General features: G+C 39.8%; 2 protein-coding genes across 3 annotated transcripts; one reads left to right on the top strand and one right to left on the bottom strand.

Annotated features, from left to right (window-relative positions):
* Positions 1-628: 628 nt before the first annotated feature.
* Positions 629-4,666, bottom strand: trmt2b (tRNA methyltransferase 2B). 2 transcript variants are annotated; one of them, XM_008429500.3, is made up of 3 exons: positions 3,130-4,666; positions 2,580-3,018; positions 629-1,369 (listed from the first exon to the last, which is right to left on the bottom strand). In XM_008429500.3, exons 1-3 carry the CDS (start codon positions 3,450-3,452, stop codon positions 761-763), a joined length of 1,371 nt encoding a protein of 456 aa, XP_008427722.2. In that variant the 5' UTR covers positions 3,453-4,666; the 3' UTR covers positions 629-760. The 2 variants fall into 2 exon arrangements, with proteins under 2 accessions (XP_008427722.2, XP_008427721.2); XM_008429499.3 differs by having other exon boundaries at positions 2,580-4,666.
* dnajb12a (DnaJ heat shock protein family (Hsp40) member B12a) lies at positions 4,664-11,899 on the top strand. The gene is made up of 9 exons (XM_008429498.2): positions 4,664-4,844; positions 5,182-5,356; positions 7,031-7,176; positions 7,256-7,426; positions 9,557-9,636; positions 9,729-9,838; positions 9,925-10,097; positions 10,252-10,394; positions 11,281-11,899. Exons 1-8 carry the CDS (start codon positions 4,712-4,714, stop codon positions 10,371-10,373), a joined length of 1,110 nt encoding a protein of 369 aa, XP_008427720.1. The 5' UTR covers positions 4,664-4,711; the 3' UTR covers positions 10,374-10,394; positions 11,281-11,899.
* The last annotated feature ends 343 nt before the right edge of the window (positions 11,900-12,242 follow it).

Below are 12,242 nucleotides of genomic sequence, written 5' to 3'. Positions count from 1 at the left end.
CGTCTTGTTCTCCTACTGTACCCTGATGTGTTCTGACCTTAAGTGAACTGGACTAAGTGGGATGAGCTCATAATTATGAATCAGATGATTTATGCAAGTCTTGTGACTGAAAGAATCTAAAGAGGTAATGGCGCCCTCTGATGTATAAATGTGGGTACTGCCTGTCTGAAGCAGACAGAAGCGGAGTTTAATTCCATTTTATTCCCTTTATTACACATTCGTTGCTAATGCTGCATTAGTGAGGCTGAAGAAAAACAAGACACTAAGAGCTATATCAGCTTTAAGATTTGTTAAATGCATTACTGTTGGTTGCATGAGCATAACCAAATACGGAGAAGCAGCATTCAGTTTCTATTAACCACAATTCTGGAACAAACTTCCAGAAAACAGCTAAACAACTGAAACACCGAGTTCCTTTAAATCAAGGATTAAAAACTCACCTGTTTTTAGCCTGAATATTAGCTGAGACAACATGAATATTAATATTGCAAGTTATACAACAAATATGAGAGGAAAAACCTAAACAATACATTTTTATTTGATATCTACCAGGTTTGAAGCTCGGGGTTGGAACAGAGGAAATCCACCGTACTTGTCTTTGCTTACATATGCAATAAACCCAACTCAATGAGCAAACATGAGAATGTCTTTATTTAAAAACATAATAATTTAAAGGATCGTTATATCACCACAGAGTTCTGAAAACATACATATTAAAATAATGTAGCAATAAATTAATCTGGCGAAAAAATGACACCCGCTACCTCTCAAACAGAAGCACCAGTTCACAGTGGGGAGTATGTGGGAACATGTCCACAGGGACAGCCAGAGTGGGAGAAAAAGCCTCTCCTGTGAGCTTCTTTTCTTGATCAGGAGCACAGCAAAGCTCCTTGAAGTTCCTCATCGCCTCTCCGTCCGGCTTACAGGAAACGTAGACCAGTCTGCGGATAGCCACTTGGTTTCTCAGCGCTCTGACTACTTTGGGATGGAGGCCCGCTCGAGACGGATTCACCACGGCGGTAAGGGCTCCGGGTGCAGAGCTCAACCGAGACATGAGAGCAGGGAGCACCACCTCTGCTTTACCGGGGAGAAACTCGCAGTTTTCTACGCCATTGAGAGTGGCGTTGTGCGCGGCATCTCTCACCGCCTGCTCTACGATCTCGACACCGACGACCCTGTCCACTCTGGGAGAAGAGATGATGCCGATGGCGCCTGTGCCGCAGCACACATCGAGCAGAGTGCTTCCTGTTTTTGACTGCGCTGCTCCTGGGACACACAGGTCTCTGACCGTGTTATACAGCACCTGAGCAGCTGCCTGGTTCACCTGGAAGAAAGCATCGGCAGATATGCGGAACTTGAAGCCCAGCACCTGCAAAAGTCGTGCCAGAACAGATACACGTCAGATCGGACATACGTTCGCGTCGGCGTTTAATAAGTATAAGAGAACCTTTGAGTCAAAAACTGGCCTGCAGTCTAAACGTATAGAGTCTTAAGTTTTCTGCAGAAGTCATTGTTGAATTTTGAAACCTTCTGTTCCCTCAACAAAATGTTATAGTGGATTTATTACCCAGTTCAAAGTCCACCAGTGTGTGTAATCGGTTATAAAGTATACACACCTGCCAAATCATCTAGCAAAGACGCTGATGTCACAAGAAGATGAGGTGATATCCGTTTGTGGTTGAAGCACAATCATCTTGTACTTAATTTAAGAATAAAAAACATATTTTAACTTTGTGCCTTGAGCGTTTTGTACAACTTTGCAAAATAACAAAGTTAAAGAAATTACCGTACATATTTAAGTTTTAAGGGATAAGAAAATCTGAGTATACTGCACATATTCAGGTTGGTCAGGAAACTTATTTAGTGATTTTCTCAGGCATTTCCTTCTCTATAACAGTTTGACCAGGAGTTGTTTTCCAATCACTTCACCATTATGTGAAACTTATATAAACTCCTATTAAAACATGTTTGGTAACACTTTATTTGAAGGGGCGTGAATAAGACTGACATGACACTGTCATAAACATGACATAACATCTGTGATGAACATGAATAAGCCTTCATGAATATTTATGACTGTTGTCATAAAGCGTCATTTGGTAAATTATGACACTTTTAATACAAAGTTGACATTATTCAAAATGTCTTTGTTATGACAACTTGACATTAAGCAAGAAATCATTACTGATATAAATTTGTTATAAAAGTATTACTGATTGCACTTTGAAAATTAGGTAACTTTATGTTATTAAAGGTAAAGTTTAAACAGTAATGATTTATTGGTTAATGTCAAGTTGTCATAACAAAGACATTTTGAATAATGTCAACTTTGTATTAAAAGTGTCATAATTTACCGAATGACGCTTTATGACAACAGTCATAAATATTCATGAAGGCTTATTCATGTTCATGACAGGAGTTATTCACCCCCCTTCAAATAAAGTGCTACCACATGTTTTAGTTGGGTGTTGTAAACGTGTCAACATGTGGAAAGTTCAAGGGTTATGAATACTTCTGCAAGGAACTGCAGAGTTTGAGCGGTAAACTTCCACATTCCAGGTAAACCCAGAATATCTCACCTCCTCATACAAATATGGCTGACCGTGCAGCAGCTGGTAGGGGGATTCCTCATGCGTGCAGCGAGTCATGGTGCTTTCCTGGAAGAACAGGGAGTCTAGCTGACAGACCGATCCAGGACCCCTTGAGAAATACTCCACCAGCTCAGCCTTATGAACAGCCACTTCCTCTGCGGTCATCATCTGTGGGTGGAAATACACTATAGCCATGGTGTGTCCCTGCGCATTGGTCCTCACCGTGACCTCTCTCCAGTGACCCCCGGTGTGAAACAGCAGGCAGGGCTCCAGAGAGGATTGGCGGATGAAGTCCTGGTAATACCTGGCTACTAGTGTGTGCTTCTCCGGCATGTTGAGTAGGTGATCCCCGTTCACACAGACGATGTTTCCACGACTGGCCGTTCCTAGGTAGAATCCAACTGTTTTTGGATTCCCATCCACTCCTCTGTTGACAGAAAACGTGGATTTGTTGCGGTAGCCATCCCTGACTGGGGAGGGCAGAACAGGCAGGACAGTGAAGTTGAGTTTAGCCGAGGCAGGTGTTGGAAAACCTGACCTGAGGTCAGCCGAAAGAGATTCTGAGAGTTCAGACAGGATCTTCCGCTGATTGTTCTGCTTGAGCTCCAGCTGCTCCTCGTAGCTCAGCCTCCAGAGAGGGGTGACCGCATCGGCCAGCCTCTCCTCCCAGGACAGGTCGCCGGTCCAAGCCGCTTTCTTCTGCCTTTTTTTCCGTCGTTTCTGTGACCCCGACCCCGAACCCGCTCTCCCTCCGTCAGCCGGACTAACGCTAGTTGAAAACAGCACGCAGGTCCTCCTCGGATAAAATGTATTTGGTCTGACAGCCATGACTGACCTGCAGCATTTCGCGGTTAAATACATGTTTCCGAGAAAAGTGCGAGACTATCAAACATTGAAAGGACAACACTCACAATAAGAACTGCATCAGACTTTCAGGAGCTCTGAAAAACATGCTTCAGATCAGAGCCACACTAACTTCTTCTTCTTCTTTAGGTTTTAGCGGCAGCTTGCCTCCATTATTGTTGCACTACTGCCATCTATTGGATCCTAATATCTATACCTCAAATTATCGTAAAGATCCCAGTTTTTTTTTAAACCGAAAAATCTTATTTTTTCCCCCTCAATACTATTTAACTGATCAACCACATTCTCAAATTTCAATTCCCTATTAAAACCTAATTCCGTTTTTAATAATCTTCTTTGATTTGCATATTTTCTACAACTAATAAAAACACGTTCCATCGTTTCTACAGTATCACACCAACTACATAAACCAGTAAGATGTTTCCCCATCTTAAAAAGAGTTTAATTTAAAAATCTGTGCCCGGTTCTTATTCTATTTATAATTATCTCCTCCCTCCTGTTTTCACACCAACTTCTTGTTTGAAGGCCACCTTTTTTGCGCTTTTAACGCCACCTACTGGACTGGAGTGTGAACGGTGAGTAAAAGAAGGGAAACGGCGCGCGTGTTACTCCTAATAAAATTGGCTTACGTTATTAAATTAAAGAGACCTTAACTCTAATTTATGATCAACAATTCTTTAGAAATAAATATAAATAGTCCAATGTATATTTGAATATAGTATTTTTTCCCCTTTAAAATTCGCATAGGCCTACATAAGATTTTTTTCAAATAAGTGTTGACACAGACGCTCCATTTATCTGTTTCTTGTAAAACACTGCAAGAAATAGAACATATCCACATTCACCATATTAAAAGATGGGGGAAAAAAAATTGTGACAGGCATCAGTGACGAAACCTTTTGTCCTTTATAAAAACTTTTCATTACAAACTCCATTGTCATTTCAACAGTTGTTTTGATAGTAAATTTTGCTGCAGATAATTTGATTACCCTTAAGTCTAAAGCACTTATGAACACTTATTTTGACATCTTTATCACACTTGATGTTGTGTCAGCTAGAATTTCGTGAAAAAAATGCTTTATTTATTAATGCAATAAATTAATTCATGCGTTAATTTATTTATTTTTATTATCTAACTTAAAAACACTTCAGCATGGAATAAACAACGTTTTGTTACGTCTATTTTGCCAGACCAAAGATGAGTCGACGTCATTTCTTCGCGTCCCGGGGCAAGTAAACATTTCCGCTGTGTCGAGATGGACTCAAACAAGGACGAAGCGGAACGTTGCATTAAAATAGCATTAAATGCGATCGGTAATAATCAGCTGGACAAAGCCAGAAAGTTTCTGGAGAAGGCTCAGCGCCTATTTCCGACAGATAAGGCCAAAAGTAAGTCGAATAAACGCTTGTTTACCAGCGATGCTATCTAATTTGGAGGGCCAGAGCTGGGAGACCGAACAAGCTAATGCTAACATAGCCGTCATTAATAGATACAGGCCGTAACTGGTACTTGTAGTTTTTTTTTTTTTTAAGCTACCACCATTTGTTTATTTAATATTTTTACTTGTTTGTAACCTTAAATCTTAAAGCTTAGCTTACTCACCGCTGGTGCTGAAGTTCTCTGTAACGGTAACGATGCTAAATGTTAGCGTTCTAAAGTAGCGGATTAACTCAAAAGGCAGCAACTTAAAACGGCAGCAATATGGTAATGTGCGCCCTCTTACAGACCTGTTGGAGTCATTAGCGCAGAATGGGAAGCCTCCAGACGAGAACGGCAGTGCTGTAAACGGAGGAGGACCCGGCCTGAGACACCGCGGCGAGAGAGACGGAGCTAATGCGTCTCAGGGCCCCACGGAGTCTGATAAATCTTACACAGCAGAGCAGCTGGAGGCGGTCAGAAAGTGAGAGCACATTTATTTTTCTTTCTGATGCGTGTTATTATCTTAACCACAAGCGGTCTGCTCATCTGTTGACACGTATGTTGACAAATTTGCAGTGTTTATTCTCGTGTTAGTGATTTACAATGCTGAACTGCATTTTCTGGTATATTGGCGATCTTCTTATCAAAAGAGCTGTGATTCAGGTCAAACCTTTTCATCTGAACAAGCATTAGAAGATTGCACGATCATGTATGTAGAATAAAAAAATGAATTAAATTAAGGTTTGTTGGGACTGGGACACATCTTTGTTCCCAGGTGTTTTGGAGTCGGGATGCGTCTAAATCAGTGGTTCTTAACCTTTTTTGAGTTACCGAACCCACCAGTTTCATATGCGCATTCACTGAACCCTTCTGTGGTGATAAAATACCCCCCCACCCCCAAATTAAAGACATAGGGGTGACTTAACTAGAGTCTAGTTGGGTAACCCCAAGATCACCAAGTCTTCTTAAAAGGTAGAGAACAGTTCTTCAAAATATAGTCAGTGTTTTCAGCAAAGTTGAGCTGACTGTCCAGGAATGACCCAAGGTATTTAAAATTTGCCACAGTTTCAACAGGTTGGCCATCGAGAGAAACTGGAACCACTTTAAGGTCTTGTTTAGATCATTTAATTAGCTCTACATTCTTAAGAGAATGAAAAATTAATAATAAATAGTAAAGACTTTGCTGTATTCTGATTTAGTAATGTAATTATATTAGTTGTGTAACCACCCCCACCCCACTAGAGGCAGTAGCAACCCCGAAAAGATGCGATTAAGGAGCAGATTTAGAAGTACACAGAAAGCTACAGAATTTGGTAAAAACTGTGAGCTTTGCTGAAGTAAAGACACAAGTTCAAATCCATGCTGAGAGTGGAGCTCCTTCAATCAGTGCTCCTCCGCAGCACTGATCCTGATCCTCTGCAGCAAGTGATAGCAAAGCAGGGCGTCATCACGACTTTACACAAGTGTGTCTTTACCTCCGTGGCAGAGGCTCCGCCGAACCCCTGGGGTTCGATCGAACCCAGGTTAAGAACCACTGGTCTAAAAGTTGCAGAACTGGAGGACTGGAGTTTGAGACCTCTATAATCATTTTTCAAAATTTCATTCAATTAAGATTTTCAGCAGAAGGTGATGTTTGATGACTAAAATATATTGAGCGTGTCCTGTCTATTTCTGTAACTTAACACTATGTTATAACTTAAGTTTTCCTGTTCTGTTACCTCGGTTCTAGTCAATGGAAGTTCTTCTCAAACGCTTCTAAAAAAAATTAGCAGATGATGGAAATTAACCCTGAGCTGAGACTTGGCTTCTATTCACACCCAACAAAAACCTATGAATTAAATGTGAACACGATTATCATTGTTTGTTTGTTTTTTTTTTCCGCAATCAGCTCTACTCTGTGCAATCTACTCAATGACCAGGTCAAGACAGCCAGATTGCTCCTCCTAAATCATAGGTTTTAACTGTCAGCTAAATTCTTCTTTGCAACATCCCAGTATGGATTTTCCAATAGAAACTGAAGCGTGATCCCCGAGTAGTTCACCTTAGTTAGTCAATCAAGGTGCTCTGTCCCTGACCCCTGAACTTTTCTTCTCTTTTGTTTGCTTCACAGCAAATTTCATTCATGTCGTAACAGAGACTTTTGTGTTTAATTCAGGATTAAGAGCTGTAAAGATTACTACCAAATTCTGGGAGTGGAAAAGTCAGCTTCTGAGGAGGACCTTAAGAAGGCGTACAGGAAGCTCGCCCTGAAATTTCACCCAGATAAAAATCACGCGCCTGGAACTACAGAGGCTTTCAAAGGTAAGTTGCGTGTCTCCACGTCTTTTCTGTGCCGTTTCTGGGAGCTTGTACTCACAACTCCTCTGTGTGTCTCTTTCAGCCATTGGCAACGCCTACGCTGTTCTAAGTAACGCTGAAAAACGAAGACAATATGACCAGTATGGGGAGGAGCGAACCCAACCAAGCAGACACAGACATCATCACGATTTTGAAGCAGACATTTCTCCTGAGGACCTTTTTAACATGTTCTTTGGTGGAGGCTTCCCAACAAGTGAGTGGAGGCAAAATGATATTAAAGACATGCCAGGGATGTACAGGGCTGCTGCTAAACTCATTGTGTTCTTGGGCAGTGGGGTATTGCAACTAAACAGTTCCAAAAAAACTTTTTTGAACACGTTTCTTCCTCGTAAAAATTACAGGTCTGGTACTACACGTTTCTCAGGACATAATAAGAACTTGCGTACACTTGCTAATGACACACAATGACAGCTCTAAGTGCAGGTGTTATGGCTGTGCTGCACACTCAAACTCTACCCCGCAGCAGGTGTTTTTAAGTTAAAAAGTTGTTTTTCTATTTGGACGCTCTTCCACGGAACTTTTCAAAGTGAAATCAAGTCAAGTGAGACTTGTTTTCAAAGACTTAGTAATCTAGTTTATTTCTTGTTTTAATTGTGTGTAGGTTTTTATTTCAGTTTCATTTATTTATTTAGTTTTTGTTGTTTTGTATAGATCTTTTGGATATTAAAAATGTCTTTCAGTTCTAGTCTCATGTGCTTTAGAAATTATGGTTTTATTGATCATTGAGAGAATCCATTTGCATTATTAGTTGAAATTGTCTCAAAATAGCAATGTTTTCGTCTACTTCAGTAATTTGTGGGAGAATTTAACCTCAAGCAAAATTTATCATGACAGGCCTATTCTGTTTAATTACGTATTAAAAATTAGAGGTGTGCCGATCGATCGGCCACCGATCATAATCGGCCGATTTCCATGAAAAAGTGTATGATCGGTGATCGCTGATCACGGTCTCTTGTTGCCGATCACACAAACCGATCACCTGCATCTCATTTCTCAGCCTGTCTGTGCAGCTGGTCTCCTCTTTCCTTCACACTGCGCAAACGCGCAGCAACAAATCCTAAGAGATGTCGTGTGGAAGTATAACGCATTGAGTGAATGGGGACGTTTGTGTGTTGCGGCGGAAAATTACCTCGGGGTCGGGGGTTAAGTACGTCAAAATGCATCAACATGACGAATCTAATATGGCATAAAAACAATACTATACTTGAGGAGTTTGGCTACATCGAGGCTCACTGCAGTAAAAAAGACATATGGAGGATCAGACAGCAGGTAAAGCAGCGCGCAGCTACAAACACTCACCCGGATTAATATGACGGTCAGAAAGCTAAACAAATAACCTGCAAAATAATTCAAGTCTTCGAGCTGCGATGTAAGACGCTGGTTCTGTTCTCGCTGTTGAACCGCTGCTACGCGCTACAGGTAGTAATATTTCACAGACGTAGCGCTGCTTCTGCTCCACCTGGTAGTGACTCTCACACCGAACCTCTGCTTAAAGCTGCAGCATCTAACCTAAAAAAATACATTTTACATACGTATTAAAACTTTCCCTGTCCTAACATGAGACAGATAATCTCTGAAAAATGAATCGTTCTCCTCCCTGTTCTGCATAATTAGTCTTCTCAGTCAGAAACAGCCAATCAGAACTAGCAGTAATCAGCTAGCCGCCATGCTATCAGGAAGTTTTCATTCAGTAATTCAGGATTGTTTATTGAACATGTATTTGCCTTTGAATGTAAAGTTTTATACTTTAATTTTTTTGGCAATATTGAGAGGTTTTATTTTGACTCTTTGCATTATTTAGCAGCTTCAGAGCCTCCATAGGTTTTCAGTCTATTAAAGATAGTATTATTGATAGTACAATTTGCACAATGCCCGTTTTGTTTTGTTTTTTTCTTGGAAAAACTTATTAAAATCAAGTTTTTGTCTAAATTAAGGTGAATTCATGGTTTCTTTTTCCACATAATATAACCATTAGTGCTTATGATAAAGACATAATAATTATGTGATCGGTATCGGTGATCGGCTGTGATGGGTGATCGTTATCGGCAGGAAAAAACCTGATCGGCACATCTCTATTAAAAATATAATAACTCTGGTTGGCCTACAGTTCTGCTGCATGCAGAATAAACGTGCAGCGTGTTGTACATATACAACAAAATACTAAATATGCAATGCAGTATTTAACTCAAATCAGAATCCCAAAAGTAGCAGTGAAGTCCTGTAGATTTCTCTAAAGGAATATTTGTTATTCAGTCAAAGATGATTATGTTTAACTGTATGTTTTTTGTTTGTTTGTTTGTTTGTTTGTTTGTTTTCTTCTCAGGTAACGTCCATGTTTACAGGAACGGAAGAATGCATTTTGCACACCAGAATAGACAAGAAAGACGAGAACAGCAGAGAGATGTAAGCTAGATTTGCGATGCCTTACTAACGCCTGGTTTAAATAATTGTATACTTTGTGTCATTAAGCGGCGTCTCTTTTTCTCTTTGAACAGGGCGGCTTCGCTCTGCTGGTCCAGCTCATGCCCATCTTAATTCTCATCGTTGTTTCTGCTCTCAGCCAGTTGATGGTCACGCAGCCTCCGTACAGCCTTAGCTATCGTCCGTAAGTGTGGCGGGCAGGGGGGCATTGTGGTTACACCAGAAGTGTTTCAACATTTGTCTGAACCTTCCCTGCTTTCTGTTTGTCAGATCAGCCGGACATATTCACAAAAGGCATACGTCACACCTAAAGGTGCCTTTCTATGTGGGGGACCGTTTCAATGAAGAATTTACAGGCAATAACCTGAAGACTGTTGAAAGAAGTGTAGAAGAAGACTATATCTCTAACCTAAGAAACAACTGCTGGAAGGAGAAGCAGCAGAGTAAGTCTTTTACATTCCCCAGGTTAGGCTGTTTACAAAACTGGTATGGATGGAATATGACTATATTGAAATACTTAATTTAAAGTCTGGACACTTGGTTTGTTAGACTGCTGACAGAGTGTTGTATCTTTGACACGCTGTTTCTGTCTTTCAGAGGAAGGCTTGCTGTATCGTGCTCGTTACTTTGGGGACTCCGAGTTGTACCAAAGGGCCCAGAGAATGGGGACCCCTAGCTGTTCCAGACTATCTGAGATTCAGGTCATATTGGATGGCTAGGAGACACTTGCACACACATGGGTATGCTCACTCATATTGTCGTTTGATTTTTTTTTTTTTTTTGCTTTTAATTTTAACCCACTTTCTTGTTGCTCAGAAGCTTTTTCTTCCTTCTTTCCTTATTTTATCCATTCACCATAATTAACTGAAACACCTCAGTCAGCTTTTTCTTTTTTCTATCAACGTGTTAATGCTGCTGCAAGCAGGAACTGACTCCTGATACTGAAGGGTCAGCTCTGTTTTTCAGAGGAAAAACGTCACCTGATACATCACTCTCATGGATCTTGAGCAAGGGTCACATCTTTGCAAAACGGTTGATTGTTGGGTTTTGTTTTTTGTTCTGAAAAACCTATAAAGCTTTAAAAGTAGCACCTTGCTATTTGAAGGATAAAACTCCAGATGTCTGCTTGTTAAAGCCTCTGAATAAATAGAATATCATTGAAAATGTAATTTGTCTTGCAATACAACTAAAAAAGTAAAACTTATTTAGATTCTTTAAACACATATGTTGATGTATATCAAGTATTTATTTCTGTTCATTTTGATAATTGTCTTACAGCAAGAGAATTTTTTTTTTAGTAAAACAAATAAAAAACGCTATTTTTATAAGCCTACATAATAAAGGTAAAGACTGCTGCCTTGACCGTTGATCTGATCACTCCGCATGGAGTACAAGCCTTGAAAGGTCATTGCTACGGAACTGACCCTTTAATATTATCTCTAGGCTTGTTCGTAGAAAGCTGAGTGGAAGGAAAAAGTGTGGTAGAAAAGAAAAAAAACGTAATTTTATTTATTTTATTGTTTTTGTAGCTGTTTTGCCTATGTGTGTCATTGCTGTTGTCACAAAATTCCAGATCAGTATTTTAAGCTAATCATCTAACTCTTCCTTGTGTGTCTGTTTTTATAGTTCGTCGGTACTTGAATCTAATGGGAAGAAATGAGCCTGAGCCCACTCTAATTGGAGCATATTTCTGCAGCAAACCAAGAGAATCTAAACAAGCCTTACACTCTGTGTGCAGAGGCGCCTCTTCAAGAGGCCTCCCTGCCACTCCATCCACTTCCTGTAGAGCTGCGAGAAGCTTCGAGCTGCCTGCTGACATTTTCTTCCTCTCCTGTCTCAACCAGTGGTGAGAGTCCGATGGGCGTCATGGCGGAAATTGAGCGTGCTGTTATCTGTTTGAATGATAAAGAAGGCTGCTGAGATTAGCTTCCTCTGTCCTGATCTTTTTATTTTGTGTTTTTCCTGGAGAAACCTGAAGGCCTTTCTTCACAGATAAGACAGTCTGAGCCACTCGTGAGGAAAAAAACAGTTTTTGTCATTTTTATAGTTCTTACCAATGTAAATACTCATTTTACTTAACAGTGCAGGGGATGGTAGTCATTTACAAAACTGTTTTGTGAATTTGCTTGTAGCCTGTTGGATCATAACTAGTAACAATTGTTGCACAAATAAAAGGAAAGCATATTTATTAAATTAACAACCTAAAATTCTATACATTTATTTGAATAAAAGTTGTCCAATGATTGACCGGTGTCTTGTTTGTTTTTAAACACTCTTTTACAAAATCTATGTTTTTAGTGGGTCTTCTGCATTTTATTAAATTAGCTTTTAAATATACTTTATTCATTCATTGGTTGTCAGTCTTAGATATTTGGTTTACAAAGTTAAATCATTGTCATTTTAGGTTCTAAGACTTGAGTGTGCTTAAATTCACCATAGCATGCCAGATTTATTTATACAAATTTACATCATAATGTTCTTAGTTTGCCAAATGTAATCCTTGGGAGACTAAGATGAAGACATAAGTGTCTACTACAATTCTAGGTCTTATTTGTTTTCATTTATTCAGTTTTTCAATTAATAAAAAT

The sequence above is a fragment of the Poecilia reticulata genome, chromosome 15, assembly GCF_904066995.2.
Source record: "Poecilia reticulata chromosome 15, P_reticulata-male-v2, whole genome shotgun sequence".
NCBI lineage: Eukaryota > Metazoa > Chordata > Actinopteri > Cyprinodontiformes > Poeciliidae > Poecilia > Poecilia reticulata.
Note: the sequence above shows the minus strand (reverse complement) of the source record. Positions and strands in the feature narration are given on the sequence as shown.